The following is a 21046-nucleotide window of genomic DNA, read 5'->3' on the forward strand; positions in this document are numbered from 1 at the left end:
TGTGTTCGTCAGTAATTATTCAGTCATAATTGTACAAACTGAATGCATTGTGCTGTCTGTGGTGTTCGCTGTTATTTCTGATGTTAATTGCTGGCCCTTTTCAATTAGGGCACGGACCAGTTTAATTCTCTCCTGGCAAACTGTTGCTGACAGATGGGCTGCTGCTGTGGGCTTCATCTTCAACACCTTCTTAAAATAAGTGATCCTTTGGTAAACTGCTGACTCATTTGAGACATTGTTCTCATAAATATGTTGATTTCACCATCTGTCATAGTTACATAATATATAAAGGCGTAGGGGTGGAGTTTAGCCTGTCAATCAGGTTACAGTCGGATGGTAACTCTTGTGGCGTGGCCTTCTCAGAAAGAGGTTTTTAGGTCTCTCTCTCTCTATCTCTATCTCTCTATCTCTCTCTGCTTTCACCTTTCTGCTGGGGGCTCTGGTTGCTACCAGGGCCATCCCATTGGATCCACATGACTTTGCATCCACCGGCCTATGATCTTGCTGCATGTTGCATCATTGCATGTTGAATATGATGTCTGTTTTCCTTTGTTTATATTAATGTTTGGAAATCCAATGTACTTGTCTTTGTATTATTCATCATCTTTGTTAATGACTTGGGCTATAATTCTAAAGAGAAATAAAATTCAAAGATTAGGAATGTCAGAACTCAACTTTTGGTTCATCCAAGGTTGTATTTGGTGGTTTGCAATAATTATTTTGAAATTTTTGACATCTAAAATCTTAGGTGTCTCAGACCATATTCGTCTGAGTGACCTTATAGCAGCCAGAATTTTAAGCTATACAGATTTTGATACCTTGATATATACCTGTGCTCCTGAATTTGACTTCATGAAAAAAGCGACACCACTGAGATACACAAAGACATTACTGCTTCCAGTTGTTGTAGTGATCACCTGTTTAGTTTTTTAAAAGATTAGCCATGATATTACGTGTGTCTTGTCTACAAACACTTATCTAAGGCTACAAGAAAATCGTGAAGAAATCTTCCTTCTGAGGGAATTCATATCTCAAATTATATTTAATATTTTTAGAAAACAGCTCCTTGAAAATGGTGAGCTAGTTTTCCACACATTGCAGTTGGTAGCATTTACTGCCCTTGCCATTTTAATTATAAGGCTGAAGCTGTTTTTGACGCCTCACGTGTATATTATGGCTTCCTTGATCTGCTCCCAACGGCTTTTCAGCTGGCTTTTTTACAGAGTTCGGTTTGAGAATGTTATCTTTGGTCTTCTAACAGTGATGTCAATACAAGGTTGTATGAACCTCCATAATCGATGGAACATAATAGGAGAATTTAGTAATTTTCCTCAGGAAGAACTTATACAATGGATCAAGTATAATACCAGACCAGATGCTGTTTTCGCCGGTGCCATGCCCACCATGGCAAGTGTCAAACTCTCCACGCTGCGCCCCATTGTCAATCACCCACATTACAAGGACGCAGACTTGAGGGCCCAGACAAAAATAGTTTATTCTACATAGAGTGGAAAATCTTCCCAAGAAGTGAGAGAGAAATTGTTGGAATTACATGTGAATTATTACATTTTAGAAGAAGCATGGTGTGTCATGAGAACTAAGCCTGGTTGCAGTATGCTTGAAATTTGGGATGTGGAAGATCCTTCCAATGCAGCTAACCCTCCCCTGTGTAGCATCTTGCTTAAGGATGGACGACCTTACTTCACCACAGTCTTTCAGAATTGTATGTACAGAGTGCTGAAGCTTAACTGAGAGGGAGACCACCCTTACACCATGGTGCAAAGAAGTATGTTGAGAACAAGCACTTTCATTTATTTGTTTATTTTTTGCCTATTTGCGATAAAAATTGCAAGCTTTAATAAGGATGCCCCAAAAGCAGAAAAAAAAGCCAGTTAAAGTTTTAATGATTAATAAAAAAAGATATAAATTTATTGTTTCTTGACTATTCTCCATCTAAGTCTATACATTTTTGAAGGTTGTGTATCTGTGTCTTCACTGTTTGATCTATACAAGATGAAAATGGTACTTTAGGCATCTTAAAGAGATTCAAAGCATGTTCCTTTTAAATGTTCTTTGAGTTTGGGGAAACCATAAGAGAAGCCAGAGGGGCAGATCAGCGCTGTGGGACAGGTGAGGTAAAGTTTCCTAGTAAACTCCCCAGAGGACAAGGAGTGAACAGGTGCCTTTTCCTACTTGGCGGGGGAGCGGGGGGAGGGGCAGGTAGGGCACATCTTCCCTGGCCTTCTCTTCATCAATACACTTTTCACTTTCTTAAAACTTCTTCCTCATTAGCCCCATTATTGTACCGTGTCCTTCAAGAAAATCTATTAAGATTGCTTCATTGAAAGCACCCTGCGATCCCCCAGCCTCTCCACAAAAAGGAAAAAATGGTCACAATTACCTTCTGAGCCGATCTGTCTGCTTTGAATTTAACTGGCCAAGCAAATTTGCTCAAAGGCCACTGTTTTCACTGGACCACCCATACTTGCACTGGGATATAGGGTTATAAAGAGTTCTAGAGCCAAGGGTGGTATTTCTGTGTCTATTTGCATTGTGGGAAAATTGGCATCCAGCGAGTTCCGCAGACTCTGTATTTAGGTCCTTTGGGGAATGGAAAGCTTTCCTGGACAGCACTGTGATCCACAGTCAACCAGCTCACAGAAAAGTGTGAGGAGTCTCAGGTCTCCCGGCCCCCATTCTCCCTCCTTCTTCCCCCTTTCCCCTTCTTTATGGTGGATTCACATGTACCTCCCTGGTTTCGTCTGACCTCCCACCAGCTGCCTGTGCTTCCGCCCGTATATTGTGAGATAAGTGTCTTTTCTTCTATTCCTGCGGTGCTGGTTGTACTTACCTCAGGGGACTCATGTTATTCTTGTCCTTTTGAGATTGGCTTACCTCACTCAACATGATTCCTTCCAGCTCTTCCCATGAAACGACATGTTTCATGTGATCATCTGTGCTTCTTAGTGCTGCATGGTACTCCATTTTTTCTATGTGCCAGAGTTTACTAATCCACTTGTCTTAAAGGCTGGAAGAAAAACAAGTGGCCATCCAACAGTGAAGCAACAAGCCCACATGGAAGAAGCACACCAGCAGGTGCAATTGTGAGGTGTCATCGTGACCAGGCAAGGGGCATCAGAAGATTCACAACAAACAAACAAACAAACAAACAAAAAGTGCATTGGTGAGAATGGAGGGGGGTTAGAGCAGAGAGCCAAACCCCATCTAAGGACAATGGAACATCCCCCTACAGAGGGGCCACAGGGAGATGAGTCAATCAGGGTGCAGCAGAGCACTAATGGGTCACCCAATATACCTCTGATCCCTTGTGGCCTCTTCACCCCACTATCATGACCCCAGGGCTGCTTCCCAATCTAGACTAGATGGGAGAATGTTCATAGGTAGAGGCAAGAAATAAAACTCACAATGCATGGAACCTGGGAACAGGAATGGGAATAGAGATACCAAAAGGGTAGGGGGAAGAGGTAGAGAGGGGTAAGGAAGGGGGGCACTGATCACAGTGAATGCCACAAACCCACACACCCCTATCCACGGAGTAGAATAACAGAAACCAGAGGGGAAGGGAGATGGTGGTCGGTGTGAGATTTGAAAATAATTAACAATCTACCATCTATCAAGGGGCCACGAGGGTTGGGGTGGGGAAGGAGGGAGGGGGAAAAAAGAGGAGCTGATCCTAAGGGCTCAATGGAAAGTAAATGTCTAGAAAAGAATGATGGGATATATGTACTAATACGTCAGATACAATTGGTGTATGGAGTGTAACAAGAGTGTAAGATTATGCCCCTAATAGAATGATTTTAAAAAGAAGAAGAAGAAAGAAAAGTGTGAGGAGTCACAGGGAAAGCTTTGGAGAAGCTTGAATCCCTCACGATGACTCTTTTTCCACATCATTGGAGGAAAAATTCGGGGTGGAGGGAATGGTGGGCCATTTTTCTTATTAAAGAATATGCTTTGGGGGAGGGACGGGAAAAATGAGTTGCTGATGCCAGGGGCTTGAGTGGAGAGCAAATGTTTTGAGAATGACGAGGGCAATGAATGCACAAATGTACTTGACACAATTGATGTATGTATGGATTGTGATAAGAGTTGTATGAGCCCCTAATAGAATGATTAAAAAAAGAATATGCTTTTATATTAAAATTCACTGCAAATGAGTCATAAAAAGTGTTAATTACACACAAGGACTAGAAAGAATGCTTTTGCCCGATGGATAAATATGTGAACTTGGCACCTATTCCCTACTGATCATTTTGCATAGTCCAGGCTAAAGGTACTACAGAAATCTCATCAATCATATGCTGCTGTTTTCAAAGAAAACACACAATATTAATTGAACAATAATTACCCCCAGTATTCTAATCTATAATTCCTGTTAATTCATGATAGTGAATTATGGGTTTTCTGACAATATTTTTCTTTCCGTTATGTTGGAATAAGTTGTTAGGCCAGAAACGAAGTCCAAAACTAGATTGTTAAAATAAATTACATCTAATTGTCTAAATAGAAGCAATTTATTTATCATAAAACCCACTTGGGATATTTGGAAGCTATAATTTGAAAAACGGAAATCAAATATGTCTGAAGGAAATGGTCTATTTTTCAGACGACTTCCGCTCACAAACTGAAATGTGCAGCTCCTACATAATAAAAGATATCTGCATATGTTTGGCAGAAGTTATGACTGCATTAATGTGTGTGTGTTTTCTCTATCCCCTGCCCCACCTCCGCCTCTTCAAAAAGGTAAACAGACTTTTTAATTTCCTTCCTTCGGTATGGTGGTCACAGTCAGGAGTCAGCCCACAGCAAACCCCTTAGGAGACGTAAATGGGAAACTCAGACAAGGAAGGAGAGACCTGTGCTAGCAAAACAAGAATTTCAATGCCTGGAACCCAGATTCCTGTTCTGGAAGACATGCTTCCTAAAGCAGCCAGAATGTTGCCTTTTATGGCAATAAAAAATTATTTCTGGGGACAAATGTGGCTGTGGATGTAAAAGCCCTGGCAAACCTATTCTCTGTGCACCTCCAATTTGGCAGATGTTTCCTTTGGAAGGCCTGCCATGGACGCTGGATTCTCAGGGTGCTTCTACGAGATGCAAGGGAGACAGCAAAGAGCTGTACTTGGCATCAAAAGCAAACAGGATATAATGCATAGCTCTCTCCCATTCTCACACTCCAATTAGGCTCCTTGATTTGACCTAGGTCTTCCGTGGCATTTTTAAGTTCTGAAGCAAACCCTCCTGAAAGTAATTTTTGATGAAAGCAAATAGTCATCATATATTACTTAGGCGTAGTCAGTATGCTTCTTCTAGTCATGATCCCTCTGTGGTGTGTTGTAAATCTTAGCATCTAGGACTGTGGTTATAGTCCCCATTATGTAGGGATTTCTCTATCATGTCCATTACACAGCGTTCTGGTGCGATGTATTCTGAGGCTCCACCTTGATGAAGAGTGTGACTCAAGTCATCACACTTGGTTTCTTGGGGGTATACTTAACTGAAAGCAAAGAGCACACCTCCATCAAAGCCATTCCTCTGTGCAGAGAGGGAATTTCTCAGACCATCAAGGAATAAGAATATCCAGTGGAAGAGTCCCTATGAAGGGCCAGAAGGTGAGAGCAGAGGCACCAGAAGCCACAGAACAAGATCATGGGACAGTCAAGGGGCCAGGTCAAGCTAGCAATGCCTAGGCTGTGTGGCTAGGGCACAGCAGCAGGTGGGCTTCCTGGCTCATGGAGACTAGAGGTCATGGATCCCTGTGGCTGAGAGACGGAGGACCAGAGAGAGAGACTTGGCTGCTGGCTGAGGAGAGGTACCACTTGGACAAAGGGCTACATTTTTAATGGTTTCTGATCCTGGCTTGTGGTAACATATGATGTCCCTAATAGACCATCATAACTGAGAATATTGTCTGAGAGTTTCAAGTGGCCTTTGCAGCAGAGCATCAAGCCCAGCAGAAAAGCAAAATGTTGTTGAAGGAATGATGGCTGTGAGAATAGGGGAAAGAAGAATGGAGGATGGAGTCATGACTGACCTCTGTGCCTCAGGGCAATAGGCATTGAGCTCGGGAGGAACTAGACTCTGTTTCCCCCTTGTGCAGTCAGAAGAGTTCAGATGTGGTCCCCCAAGCCATTTTCTCAATTGTGCTTATTGTCCTGATGCGCCTCTGAAGATATGCATGTACAGTGCAGACTTGTGGTGAAACCTGAAGTTTGGAGACAGCTTAGAAAAAAAGGGAAGTTCTAGATCTACCTACTGCTCCCTGCCAAACTGTAGGATGGTCTCCAACCTACAGAGAAGTTCTGCTCCATACACAATAGCAAAGACTAGAACACTTGAATTTTAAGAGTCTGGTGATGCTTGAACCATAAAGCTATGAACAGTAAGGTGACAGGTTAGATAGACATTTGAGACCCTGCCTACTAGAGGAGACACTCACAGTAAGTATAGATACTCCATGTTACACCCACTTCTCCCAACGGGAAAAGTTTAGGCATATAAGCAAAGGTATTAAGTTTTGCATTGTAAAAACATAAAGAATTGCCCTACCCACAAATGTGATACTAAAAGTCAGCTTGTTAAAGGCTGTTGAAAATATATTAACTGACCCCTGCCTTCCAGAGCATGAGCTACAGGGCCACACACCTCCCCAAGCACGTGCTGTCCCCACCGCCCTGACCCTCTGTCTGCAGCCAGGCCTCCCAGCCAGCTCCCCTTACTCAGTGTCTCAGACAAACTGGGCTCATGGAGTCTTCCGGAACTTCAGTTGTGTTGGCTTGGATCTGGGTGCTTCCGGAGGGACTGCTAGATGTAAGATGCTAGATGCTAAGATTCGAGATGTGAGATGCCATCCAAGCCAATCTGATGACTTCCGGAAATGTTAGGGGGCCGTGGGAAAACCCTGCATCCCGCAGTCCACGCAGGAATCCAGGCTTGTCATCTCCCAGAGGATCATGATGACATGACCAGACTTGATTTCAATCTCCTAAGAGCTGTCGTCTGCAATCTTTATCCTTTCGTGAAAATGGTGATTTCTCCAGATGTGACTGTGGAGGCAGCTGTGGAGCAAATTGACATTGGTGAGATTGACATTACCGAGAGCAGCAGCCAAAAAAACCACGCGCGTGTGACCATCGTGGGTGACCCAGGGGACTGCAGGGTGGTGTCTGCCAGAGGCAGAGCTCTGACGGTAAAGACATGTCCTTGAGACTAGACGCCAGCTAACCTTGAAGGCGTTCACTCATAAGATGCAGCCATTTCAGGTGATGTGAAGGGGCTGTACAGTCAAGGAGTATCTCAGGTGCCCCTGAATTATGGGATGAACCCATATTAAACTCCTGCTCAGTTGCACACACTGCAGCCCAGACTTCCCCCCACACTTGTAAGGGGACCCCTGGATGTCTACACTTGTGAGATGCTTTCAATGCCTGGCAGCTGGTAAAGGAACTCTCAGACGCTTCAGGCCTCCCGCCGCTGCCTCTTTCAAACACGTCTGTCCTGCGCTGCTGTTGGAATTCCGCTCCGTGAAGATCCCCACCCCATCCTCACGTCCATGGCTACTGCACACGCCAGAGCAAGAGGGGTTGATAGGATGGCTTCATTTGGTGACTTTATTGTAGTCTGGCGTTTGTGAAGTCCCTCCTGCCAAAATCATCCCCAGAGAGGTGTCTGCTGGCACTGTTGCTCCAGGATATGAAGAAGCAGCCTTGAAAACTCATTCTAAAAAGAAAAATGGAAACTACTGTGTGCTTCAGATGGACCTTTCGTACAAACCAGATGAAAATGAAGTTCGAAATCTCTTTGGTCTGCGTTTAAGCCAGAAGAGAAGTAACGGCGTCATCGACGGGTTATTATTTAGCAAGGTTGTTACCAAGAAGAAAGACTGCCGGAGTCTGCTCTCAGGGACCTCATGGTCGCCACCATGGCAGTCAAGTTCACTCAGTCTAACTGTGTGCTGCGCCAAGAACCGGCGGGGTAACGGCATTGGCGCAGGGCCGCAGTCTCGAATTCGCAGCATGGCCTTGCAGGGGATAAGGCAGACTATTGGTGGCTTAGACACCACCCGCCAGTGCTTCCCATGAAGTTTAAAACCGAAGTGAGGAGGACAGAAATCGCTAATGCCATTGATCAATATGTTACCGGAACCACTGGCGAGGATGCAGATCTGAGAAAGTGGAAGGCGCTGTTCGGAGAAGTCCCCAAACCACTGACCCAGGCCAAGAAGCAGCAGTGGGTGGACAACCAGGGAAGTTCCTATCCGGTCTGATGCTTCTTTCCTTTCGGGGATCGTGCAGACAGAGCTAAAAGGCGTGGTGTGGCGTCCATGGCTGCTCCTTCCAGTTCTGCTGCCGACCAAGTTGTGACTGCGGCCTGCAAAGAACCGGGGACCATCCCGGCTCATCCCAGTCTCCGGCTCTTTCATTGCCCATTCATCTCATGCTGCTCCTTGGAGTTTGTTCATATGGCTGTAGAACAATCATTATAGAAATTTTCAGGTGTTGTTTTGTTTTTTTCTCCCCCCCAAAAAAAAACATTAAATCTTAAAAAAGAAAGAAATGTATGCACTGTAGCAAATAACTTTTAACTGTGCTATAAACTAACCTTTACAAGTAATTAAGGGACTCATACCAAACATTGCTACTGTGAGCTTATTCTGAACCAACGACCCGAGAACACAGAGCAAAGCTGTCCCATAGGGTTACTGAGTCGCCAAATTTTTACTGAAGCGGACTCTCTAAACTTCCTCCCAGGGCACGACTAGTGGAAGGCAGCTATGCTCACCACTACACCGCCAATGCTGGAGTGACTACTGGGTTTGAACCATAGACCTTTGGCCAGCAGCCTAATACTTAACACCCTGTGCCACCAGGGCTCCTTAACTAAGTGACCAGGTCCAATGAGATCGGTTTTGTTATTCACTAACCTTCACTTGAAGTTTTTTTTTTCTTCCTAGAAAACATCAGAGTTAATAAATATAACTTGCTTTTGAGATTGAAGGAGCCCTGGTTGCATAGTGGTTATGCATTGGGTTGTTTTCCACAAGGTTGCCAGTTCCGTACCACCAGCTGTTCTGCAGGAGAAAGGCAGGCCTTTTTACTCCTGTAGTGAGTTACGGTCTCAAAACACCACAGGGGGAATTCTAGCTAGGACTGTCAGGTTGCTATGAGTCAGCATCCATTCAATGGCAGTCAGTTTGGTTTTGGCTTTCAAGATTGGTGGACTATCTTGGTTTCAAAACTGAAAAGGTCTTATAACCAAGATTTACCGATCTTGTAATGATCTTATTTACCTAGGTAAATATCTTATTTAGTTAGGTAAATATCAACCAGTCAGAAATTTTGTTCGGTTTCTAACAATAACGTTGCATATTAAGAATCCTAAGTAACTGGAGAACTCATTTACTAGATAAATGATGTGCTGTCTAACTTTTAAATTGCCCACTAAATCTGCATAGCAATCTAGTAATGGTGGTCTTCATGGTTTGACAGATTTAAGTTGATTTATGAGGAATTTTTAATGAATTACTTCTGGCAAATCTTACTTTGAAGCCGAAGATTCATACTTACTATGTAACATTTGTTACTCAGTCTGTTATGTTGTAATAGCTTTGCATGTTACTCTGAGGCTAGAAGCTATGCTACTGGTATTGAAAATCCCATCAGGGTCATCTAAAGTGAACAGGTTTCTGCCCATCTTCCAGATTAAGACAAAGACTGCAAATAAGGAATAGGGTGATCACTTTGGAGAAATCAGCTACTGAAACCCTTATGAACAGTAGCAGAACATTGTCATCTACTGAATTCCTCAAGAATGAGGCATCAGACTATGGTCATCATGCCACAAGATGAAGCCTTCAAGTTGGAAGGCACTCACAATAGGACTGAGGAAAAGCTGACTTCTCAAAGTAAAGTCAGTCATGATGCTGTGAGTGAAGTATAGATTTCAGGACCTTCATTTGCTGGTGGGGCACAACTCTTAACGAGAAGACACAGCTTCCAACATCTATTAAAAACTGGAAGTTAGAATGTATGGAATATGGATCCAGGAAAACTGAATGTCATCAAAAATAAAATGGAATCCATAAAGAGAGATACCCTAGGCAATAGTGAGCTGAAATGGACCGGTATTGGCTTTTTTCCACATACTTGTTCATAGTAGCCTTATTTATAATCGTAAAAAACCACGAAATATCCTAAACATCCTTTAAAGCTGGGTTTGAAAAATGTTGAATTTAAAATCTTACAGTTGAGAAATTTTGTCATATTGTAAGGGCATAAAATAGATAACACTACCTATGTAAAGACATTAACAAATTAACACTAATACCTATAATATACCTCGATGTGGCTTCATGTTATCTTTCTTCAGAGAGTTAATTCCATAACTAGTTGTGGTTAAATCTAAATATACAAATATACTTAATTCTAAGCACACAATTTCAAGGTGCACCCAATTATCACTTGTCATATAGTTAGGTTGTAAAGGCTACATCATTACATGAATATCAGCACTAATGTGAAAATGGAGGATAACCACATCAAATGAAAAATGACTACATCATTACATAACTGCCAAACCACTGAGAATGATGGCCCAGCAAATGGACAATCTTACCCATCACAGCCATCATTTTTGTCACTTTCAATGTGGGCATCCGTCACTGTCAAATATACATCATTAATGCACAGAGTATTAGGATATAGTTTTAATCTTGTCATAACTGCAAATGATGAATAAGATAGTTGGTGAGTAACGAGTAGGCTTGCTAGAGTAAGCTTTGATACACTGTATACAAAATATGTGCAATAACAAATGAAAAAGAATGGACGAGACTACTGAAATTTAATAAAGCAGAATAGTTCAAAATGTGTGTAAGTAACTTTATGCTTACTTGAGACGTTTCAATAATGGGGTAAATACAAAAATATACACATCTAGCCAACAGTTTAATAATTTTCAATACTAATTGATATGCAAAAAGTTATTTCACCTCCTGCCACCATATAATAATAGTCTTCTTTGCCCTGTTATTGGAAGGTTATGGATGACAGGGGAGCCCAAAATCCATTTGCAGGGTCTAAACATGGATTAATCCTCCAGGAAATACCCTCTGACCATAAATCAGGGATATGCATAGCCTGGCTATCATGTAGAGTGCAGCATGTTTCGTTTTTCTGTATTTTGTTTTCTCTGTTTTGCTGTATTTGAAATCCAAGATGAGAAGCGCTATAGAGACAATGACGTCGTCAGTGGTTTCTTTAGGGAGGTGGGGAACTGAGGACAATGGGTACAGGAGGGAAGTAAATATTCTAAAGTTGACTGTGAGATGAGTGTATAACTCTCATTAATATGATTGGACCATTGTATGATATGTGGAATATATGTCAATAAAACTATGAAAATTTTAAAATAAAAAGAATGTGTTCTATGACTTCTAACCTCTGCTCTTCTTTAGAACGACTTTTGCAGATGCCAGGCTATGTTTCTTCTTAATTATTCCATGTTTATTCACACAAGCATTTACCGTGGAGTCCTCTGCTGAACAATGGATTAACAGTAAGCAATTCAAATGAACCAGTAGGTCGCCATTAGTATCCAGACATAGGTGAAGCTTTAGTCCCCTTGCCCCTTTCAGGAAGCAAGAAGAGACTTTGCTTTATCTTCCTCCTCTGGAGGATTGTAGTCAAGAGTGCCTTTTCCCTCTCTGGTATGGACTACTTTGAACCAGACATTCATATGGTATACTACGGTGACAATGATAGAATCAAGAGGAATAGCTTGTATCCGTGGTCAAAAATGGACATTTGAAGAGATACCTTGAAGTACAGTGTTGAAATAACATAAATACCTCTACCCACACAAGGAAATCCACTTAACATAACTATTATTCAAGTTTAGGTTCCAACCACTAAAGCTGGTGATAAAAACTTGAAGAGTCTCTCAACGTCTTCAACTTGAAATTGATCAAATATGCAATCAAGAGGCATTATCACTAGACTTGGTCCTTTCAAAGTGCACAACACCCTTCATGGCCACACCAGAATTATTCAATGTCGAAAGTCCACTAGGTAAAGGGGGCTTATTGTATCAGATTGATGAAACTCACCTCTAGGAGAGGTTTGGATCCTTGCTTTGAGAGTACCCAGGCCACTAGAGTGGCCCAGGACTCTCTTATATTTACTATTTTAATACCCTCCCTAATGTGTTATGATATATATATTAGTCTGATAGGCCTGATTCTAACTTTATAAATGAGTGTTATTGAAAGTTTTGCCTTAAGATCAACTCACAATGTTCATGTAAAGAGTGTCCAGTCGCTTAAGAGTTTAATCTGTACAAGTCAGCAATTCATGTATTGTGGTCTGAAGCCAGCTGGTACTTAGCATAATTTCCTTTTCTCAATAGTGTCTTAGAATCTATACCATTAGCTAACTTAATGGTACTATCTTCAGAATTACCTTATGCCCGCGGAGGTTGATTTGTAATGTTTTTCTCTGCCATAAAATGATAATTATGTCTCTAAAGTAAACGAGAGAGAGAGAGAAGCCATAGATATATGAGTATATTTGGGGCTTCAATTTAATTCTAGCCCCAAACTAAGAACACTTAGTTCTAATGACATGCTCATGCTCGTTACTAGCCTTCATAAAGAGACCACTGATGACATGGGTGCTATAGCAACGTTAGGTGAAGAAACAAGATGGTGTTCAGCTATCAGAAAAACTGGCATTTGTGGTCTCAAACGATTGTCTTCAAACAAGCAGCCATCTAATTGAGGCATCAACTAAGTCAACATGGAAGAAACACATCAACCTGTGTGATACTAAAAGTGTAAGTAATAAAATCCAAAATCTGAAGAAGGAAATGGTATGAGACCATAAATTGTGAGCACCAGTATTGCTATGAATGCCCATGGAATGCCCAAAATCCATGAGCAGCATCCCTACCTGGGTTAAATCTCCTCTGACCGTAGTCGAGGGATGTGAGCAGCCTTGTTATCAGAGACCGACACAGTCGTGTTCAAATGTAATACCTTATAATTTGATCTCCCTTTTGACTCATTTAAAGTTATTTCAGATTTTAATATTGTTGCTATCTTTTTTAAAAAACATTTTATTAGGGGCTCATAAAACTCATCACAATCCATACATATACATACATCAATTGTATAAAGCACATCTGTACATTCTTTGCCCTAATCATTTTCTTTTTTTTTCTTTTTATTTTCTTTTTTTACATTTTATTAGGGGCTCATACAACTCTTATCACAATCCACACATTTACATACATCGATTGTGTAAAGCACATCCGTACATTCTTTGCCCTAATCACTCTCAAAGCATTTGCTCTCCACTTAAGCCCTCTGCATCAGGTCCTCTTTTTTTTTTAAGTTGCTGTCTTTTTAATTGAGATTTTTCTGTGTTTTGTCTAGTTGTTATTATTGCTGTTGTTGCTTGATTGCTTCCTGCTTGTGTTTTGTATCATTTTCCTGTTTACAAATGCCATGAAAAGTATATTGACAGAGACAGTAACTGGATAGAAGCACGGCCACGGAGGATGGAGGGAAATGGGGAGCTAACAATAGTGAGTATCAGAAGAAAATATTCTGAAATTGATTGTGGTGGTGACTGAATAACTAAACTATATGATATGCGAAACATATGCCAGTAAAATTATTTTTTTAATAAAAGGTACTGATAGTCACCAGCAATTGGAATGCAAAAATAAAGGCTCTGGCAGTGTGTTAGGTTAGACATTGAGCTGTTAGCCACAAGACCAGTGGTTTGAGCCCACACGCCACTGTTCAGGAGAAAGGTGAGACTGTCTACTCCGGCAAAGACGTAAAGCCTCAGCTACCCCGAGGGGCAGCTCTACTTGGCTCTCCGTGGTCTCCCAGAGTCAGAACTGAGCCCATGGCAAGGAGTTTGGAGTTGGAATGTTAAAGTAAGAAACAAAGGAGAAGGAACAGTATGTTGGAAAATATGGCTTTGGTAATAGAAAAGAAACGGAAGATTACATAAGAGGATTCGGTAAGATCCATGACTTCTTTATCCCCAATACTTTTTCAAATACTGATTATACATGTAGACTTCTCCAGATGGAATACATAGAAATCAAGTTGACTTCCTCTGTCAGGAAAAAAAAAAAAAAGCTATGTAAAAAGCTCAATATCAGAAGCCAAAATAGGGTTAGGAGCTGCCTGTCGAGCAAACTATCAAATGCTCATATGTAAGCTCAAGCTAAAGTTGATGAAGTTAAAACAAGTCTAAAAGAGTCAAATATGAAAATAAAGCCTTTTAAGAGTCAAATATGGCCTACGGTACATAGCACTCGAATTTTGAAATCCTCTCAAGAACACTGGCGGCAGCTGTAGGACAAGCTACAGGATGGCATCAGGAATGTCAAACATAAATCAAAGGTGGTTAAACAGATAGGAGACGGGGTGTTGAACTCACAGTGACCGTCAGGAGAGATGGGAAACTAGATCTTGATCGTCGAGTAACTGAAATGATTGGATGACAAGATGAAGTAAAAGAGCTCGACAGAACATTTCAGTGGTCAGCTTAAGAAGACCAAGTGGAGTAGTGGACTGAAATGAGCAAAGACCTAGAGTCAACAAATCAGAAAGAAAGAGCGCGTTCAGCCTATCTTGAGCCGGAAAAAAAAAATAACTGAAAAAAAAATTCAAGCCTCAAGCTGCAGCCCTAAGACATTGGATGGGCAAATTATTGAATCATGCAGGAGGCATAGAAGATGTGAGGAATGCACAGAGTCATTGTACAATAGAGAACTGGTTAGCATTCAGCTACTGCAAGAGGTAGCATATGATCACACACCGACGGTGCCTAGCGAAGAAGCTTAAGCTGCTCTGAAGTCCTTCGCCGAAAACTAGTCTCCAGGAATTGACAGAATGCCAACTATATTGCTTGTACAGGCTGATGAAGCACTGGAAGCCCTCATCACTTAAGCCACACTCAGACATTCAGGTGGGATTCAGAACAGGAAGTCGAATAAGTAACATTATTGCTGATTTCACTGGATCTTGGCTGAAAAAGAGAATACCAGAAAGATATTGACTTGTGTTTTATTAACTATGCAAAGGCATTCAAATGTATGGATCATAACAAAGTATGGGTAGCCTTTAGATAGAAGATTGGGAATTCCGGATCACTTCATTGTGCTCATGCAGAATCTCTGCACGGATGAATAGGCAGTCATTCTAACATAGCAATACTGCATTGTCTAAAATCAGGGAAAGTGTGAATCAGGGTCATGTCCACTCCTCATGCGTACTCAGTTTGTATGTTAAGCAGATAATCAGAAAAGCTGGCCTCTTTGAAGAAGAATGTAGCATCAGGATTGGAGGAAGGCTTGTTAATAACTTGCAGTATGCAGATGACATAAACTTACTTGCTGAAGTTGAGGAAGACAAAACATTTGCTGATGAAGATCAAGGATTGCAGCCTTGAATATGGATTACAACTCAAGGCAAAGAAAATGAAAGTACTCATAATTAAATCAATAGGTAATATTATGATAAGCAAACAAAGATTGAAGTTTTAAGAATTTCATATTGCTTGGATCCATAATCAATGCTCATGAAAGCAGAAGTCAAGAAATCAAACAAATATTGCATTGAATAAATCTGTTGCACAAATCCTGTTTAAAGTGTTGAAGAAGAAGGGTGTTATTTTGAAACCTAAGGTACACCCGACTCAAGAAATGGTATTTTCAATTGCCTCATATATGAAAGTTGGACAAGGACGACTGAACAATTGATGCTTTTAGATTAAGGTGCTGGTGAAGAATTGAAGAAAGCATGGACTACCAAAAGAACAAAAGAAATCTAAGAAGTACAGCTGACATAAAAACAAACTCATTGACATTGAGTCAACAGTAACTCATAGCGACCCTACTGGACAGGGTTGATCTGCCTCTGAATTTCTGATACTGCAACTGCTTACGGGAGTCCAAAGCTCCGTCTTTCTCCCACAGAGCCTCTGGTGATGCCAAACTACTGACCTTGCAGATTGCAGCTCAACTCATCACTGCCATGCCACCAGGGTTCCTACCTACACTGTGCCAGGGCTCCAGCCGATACACTCCCCCAAAACAAGGATGGTGAGAATTGGTCTCTCCAGTACATTAGACATCATACCAAGAGAGACCAGTCCCTGGAAAAGGGCATCATGCTTGGAGAAGGAGAAGGGCAGCGCGGAAGAAGATCTTCCTTGTAGCTGCTTCGGACCCACTCTGCCCTCAGCTTCCCCTCCTTCCCTGGCCAACAGTTACTGCCAGCTGCTCTGCGGTCTTCAGCTGGAGACAGTAATGGTTACCAGGTCTCCCCACCCCATCCTTCTCTGTTGAGGAAATAGGCTTTTTATTTCTTGCTCAGAAATGTTAGCACGTTAACCCAGGCATTGAAACGAAGTATTCTTCTTCTGTAAGAAGTTTAGGAGTCAGATGAAATAAGTAAAAATGTATGTATAGTCTAGTAAGGTGGCAAACAGAGGAGCAAGATATCCTCTGCATGGCAGAGATAGGCCAGTGCCCCTGTGCAGAAGGAGAGCATTCCTTAAGTAAGGTCGCATTGGCATGCAAGAAATAAATATTTTATTAAAGAGATCGTTTTTACAGAGGCAAGGAGGACTGAAATAAAAGATTTCCTTAAAAAAGAAGTAACATTTTAATAGTAGACTAAAAAAAAAGCAAAATTTAGTAGTAGACAGAAAGTGAGATGTCAAATTGAAGAAAGTTGCTGTGCCTCATAGCACTTGCCTTAATGTTCTTTTAAAAATATTTTTCCTTTTTTATTTTGTTCTTAATGTTCTGAATAGAGTAAGAGATACAGTTCACCTTCGATCCCCCCACCACATCCATTCTCACATGTATGATTTATTTTCATTTGTACTAAATCTCAACATGCCCTCCCTCCCTTCCTTTTATTTACTTAGTAGCCGTCACCATCTCTGCTGCCTCTCATTTTTCCTTGCACTTTATATTGTTAACGATAGGACATCTCTTCCGACCTCCTCTTTTCTTCTCAATGAAGTGGTACATAGTTCCATAGCTGGTCCTTTCCTTCAGCGGTTGCACAACTCTCTTTAAAAGAAGACACTGCCATAGCTCTTTCCTCTAATCAGAGAAACTCAATGTGTAAAACCCAGATAATTGTTTTGTTTTCATGAAGCACAGTAAAAGAACCACATACACCTTAATCTCTCCTGTCCTCATATCCGCCTAGGTCTTATTTGACTCACGCTGGCCTCGCACTTTTCATGCGACAAGTGATGGCCTTCATCAGATCATAGTGGTTCCAACATTCGGCTGCTCTGAAGACATTAGTAAAAAGCAAGGCTCTGAGAACTGATAATGCCGATTGAAATGTTTCACACGCAAAAAAATTACCGGTGCAGCATTGGAAGCCCTCTTAATCTAGGACAGGAAATTTTGAAGATAGCTACCTGGCAACCCAATTTAAAGAGATGCATCTCTGTGCTCATTCCAAAGAAGGAAGACCCAACAGAATATGGGTAATATTTTGATGAAGATGCCACAACAAGGGTTGTAACAGGACACCAACAGAGAACTACCGAACTTCAAGCCACATTCAGAAAAAGATGTGGAATGAGAGATGCCAAAGCCACAGGAGAGAATAGTATCAGAGCCTAAACTGTGAGGATGTGGTTAGCAGATGGTCATAGATGACAGTGGGATGCCAAGGTACATTTGTGGGATCTACACCATAACAGAGGGATGGTAGGACAGTGGTTACTAAGCAGAGGGCCCTGGAGAGATGACTATAGAAGATCAAAATGAGAAACCTGACTTGACAGGTTAAAACCTTGTCAGGTGATCCCACCCCGACCCCCAACTCACCCCGACCCTCTGCTGCACGTTAGGTTTGATCTGATTTTCAACATTTTCTGTAGTTCATTGGGTTTTTGTTTGTTCATATTGGGGTTTATCTCAGATGTGTTTTGTCATTGGGATGACTCTCTAGAATTTGTGTAATATGTTTGTCTGATTTTGGAATATGAAACCCAGGACTGATGGTCCTATAAGGACAGCAAGTAGAATAGGGGTGTCTGGGGGATAACACGGGGTGGGGGTGATTAAAGGGAGCTGATGTCAAGAAATGCAAGGAAGAAAAGAATGTTTTAAAACTGATTGTAGCAATTTTACAATACGCTTGTGATTGAATTATGGAATGATATCTGTATTAACACCCAATAAAATGGTTTGGGAGATAAAAAAGGATTATTAGAAATAAAGAGGAAATTCTATAATGACAAAGTTTGAATTCAGTAAAAAGATACAATGATTGTAGTATGTATGCAGTTAAAGCCTGACTTAAACAAAATAGTTCAATAATATCTTCTAAATAGTATTACTTTAGCAGCCACAAGCAAATAAAAATATCTCATTTAAATGAGTTTTTTAATGGAAATCTATGCCTTGATATTTCAAATACCAGCAGGATTATCCAGGATGAAGAGATTTCTATAGAACTTCCAGACTAAGGTACTAATTAAATTAATTCCTGATGATCTACTCCAAAAAATGTAATCAATAAAAATCTTATGGATCGGCGCAAAACACTAAGGGCATGCAACAGAACAGCAAGGGGAACAGAGCAAGGAAGTCCCCAGGGAATACCAAAAAGAGACTTTGGGGCCAGGGCATGGCACCCCATCAGACTCAAACAGAAAACACTCCTAAAGCTCAACAAACAGACCTTAAACTATTTACAGACCTTTTTTGTCATTGTTTTCTTTTGTCGCTTTGTTTTTGCTGTCTTTTTTTAATGTGTGCATATTATTATCTCTGCAGGTCTATCTAGATAAGATAGGCTGGATACAGAATCTGGAGGAGAAAACAATGGAGAGGGGAGAAGGAGAGGTGGGGGAAAGGAAGTGGTATAAACAAACACAGGAACAATGGAAGGAGGGTATAAGAGGCCTAGTAGGGCTTGATCAAGGGCAATGTACCTGAGAGGAATTAGTGAAACCCAAATGAAGGCTGAGCATGATAGTGGGACAAGAGGAAATTAAATGGAAATAAAGTACTAGGAGACAAAGGGCATTTATAGAGGTATAAATATAGGCATGTACATATGTAAATATATTTATATATGCTGATGGGGAAATAGATCTATGTGCATGTATTTTTAAGTTTAGTATTAAGGTAGCAGATGGACATTGGGCCTCCACTCAAGTACTCCCTCAATGCAAGAACACCCTGTTCTATTAAATTGGCATTCCATGATGCTCACCTTCCAGACACAATCGCTGAAGACAAATGTGCATAAGCAAATATGATGAAGAAAGCTGATGTTGCCCACCTATCAAAAGATATAGCATCTGCAGTCTTAGAGGCTTGAAAGTAAACAAGCAGCCATCCAGCTCAGAAGCAACAAAGCCCACATAGAGGAAGCACACCAGCCTGTGTGATCACAAGGTGATGAAGGGATCAGGTATCAGGCATCAAAGAACAACAACAACAAAATTCATATCATTGTGTGCTTACCTTCCCAGTACAATCGCCGAAGACAAATAGGTGCATAAGCAAATGTGGTGAAGAAAGTTGATGGTGCCTGGCTATCAACAGATATAGTGTCTGGGATCTTAAAGGCTTGAAGGTAAACAAGCGGCCATCTAGCTCAGAACTAACAAAGCCCACATGGAATAAGCACAGTAGCCCATGTGATCACGAGATATTGAAGAAGTCAGGTATCAGGCATCAACAAACAAAAAATCATATCATTGTGAATGAGGGGGAGTACAGATTGGGACCCAAAGCCTATCTGTAGGCAACGGGACAATCCCCTTACAGAAGGGTCATGGGGAGGAGATAAGCCAGTCATGGTGCAGTGTAACTGAGGAAACATACAAATTTCCTCTAGTTCTTAAATGCTTCCTGCCCCCTCTATCATGAGCCCAATTCTACCTTACAAATCTGGCTAGACCAGAGGATGTACACTGGTACAGATAGGAACTGAAAACACAGGGAATTCAGGACAGATGATCCCTTCAGGACCAGTGCCGAGAGTGGTGACACCAGGAAGATCCAGGGAAGGTGGGGTAGAAAGGGGAAACTGATTACAAGGATCTACATATAACCTCCTCCCTAGGGGACAGACAACAGAACAATGGGTGAAGGGAGACATCGGACAGTGTAAGATATGACAAAATAATAATAATTTAGAAATTGTTAAGGGTTCATCAGGAAGGGGGAAGTGGGGAGGGAGGGGAAAAAATGAGGAGCTGATACCAAGGACTCAAGTAGAAAGCATATGTTTTAAGAATGATGAAGGCAACAAATGTACCAATGTGCTTGACACACAGTGGTTCTATGTATGGGTTGTGATAAGAGTTGTACTAGCCCCCAAGAAAATGATTTTTTAAGAGAAAATCTTATGGATCACAATAAAACATTGCCAACTTCCTTTGCTGTGGCCATGTCATCAGGTGGGGTCTAAAAGAAGATATCATCTTTATTGAAGTAGAGTGCCAGTGCGGGCATATCAGACCTCCGTGACATGGGTGCTATAAGAACTTGAACAATATACTTCACTAGGATGACAATTGTAACGATGACATAAAATCCAGAAATGTTTCATCCTGTAGTACACTAAGTTATAATTAGAATCAAATAAACACTATCTAACAACAACCACAGAAACCCCTGGGGAAATCAAGAAATTGAAAATATATTCTATCAGATTTTGAGTTTTCAACCAAGTTTTAAACTCCATTTCTGCACCTTTCTTTGTAGACTCCTTTGTATAAATCAAAATTTTACATATTAATAAGTCACATTACATTGCTTATCAAAGGGTTAGATAATTAATACCTTATCTTCAGTATAAAGAATGTTTAACAGATTTAGACAGGGATTATCATGACATTACCATTTCTACCCAATGGGAAATCTTCTTCAGTTCAGATTCAAACAGAAAATCACTTTCCCATCACACAACCAGTGCAACAGAACTGCTCACACAGAGACACGCAAGTAGCACACT

General features: G+C 41.1%; 1 protein-coding gene and 1 pseudogene across 1 annotated transcript; both read left to right on the forward strand.

Annotated features, from left to right (window-relative positions):
* The first annotated feature begins 495 nt into the window (after window positions 1-495).
* On the forward strand, window positions 496-1752 carry LOC142446081 (putative C-mannosyltransferase DPY19L2). Its single transcript, XM_075547867.1, is given in 2 exon segments — window positions 496-983; window positions 1056-1752. Coding segments are annotated over 2 exon segments (1185 nt in total).
* A 21-nt stretch (window positions 1753-1773) lies between these two features.
* LOC142446082 (bifunctional purine biosynthesis protein ATIC pseudogene) lies at window positions 1774-8503 on the forward strand (annotated as a pseudogene).
* The last annotated feature ends 12543 nt before the right edge of the window (window positions 8504-21046 follow it).

The sequence above is a fragment of the Tenrec ecaudatus genome, chromosome 4 (genome assembly GCF_050624435.1).
Source record: "Tenrec ecaudatus isolate mTenEca1 chromosome 4, mTenEca1.hap1, whole genome shotgun sequence".
Taxonomy (NCBI): Eukaryota; Metazoa; Chordata; class Mammalia; order Afrosoricida; family Tenrecidae; genus Tenrec; species Tenrec ecaudatus.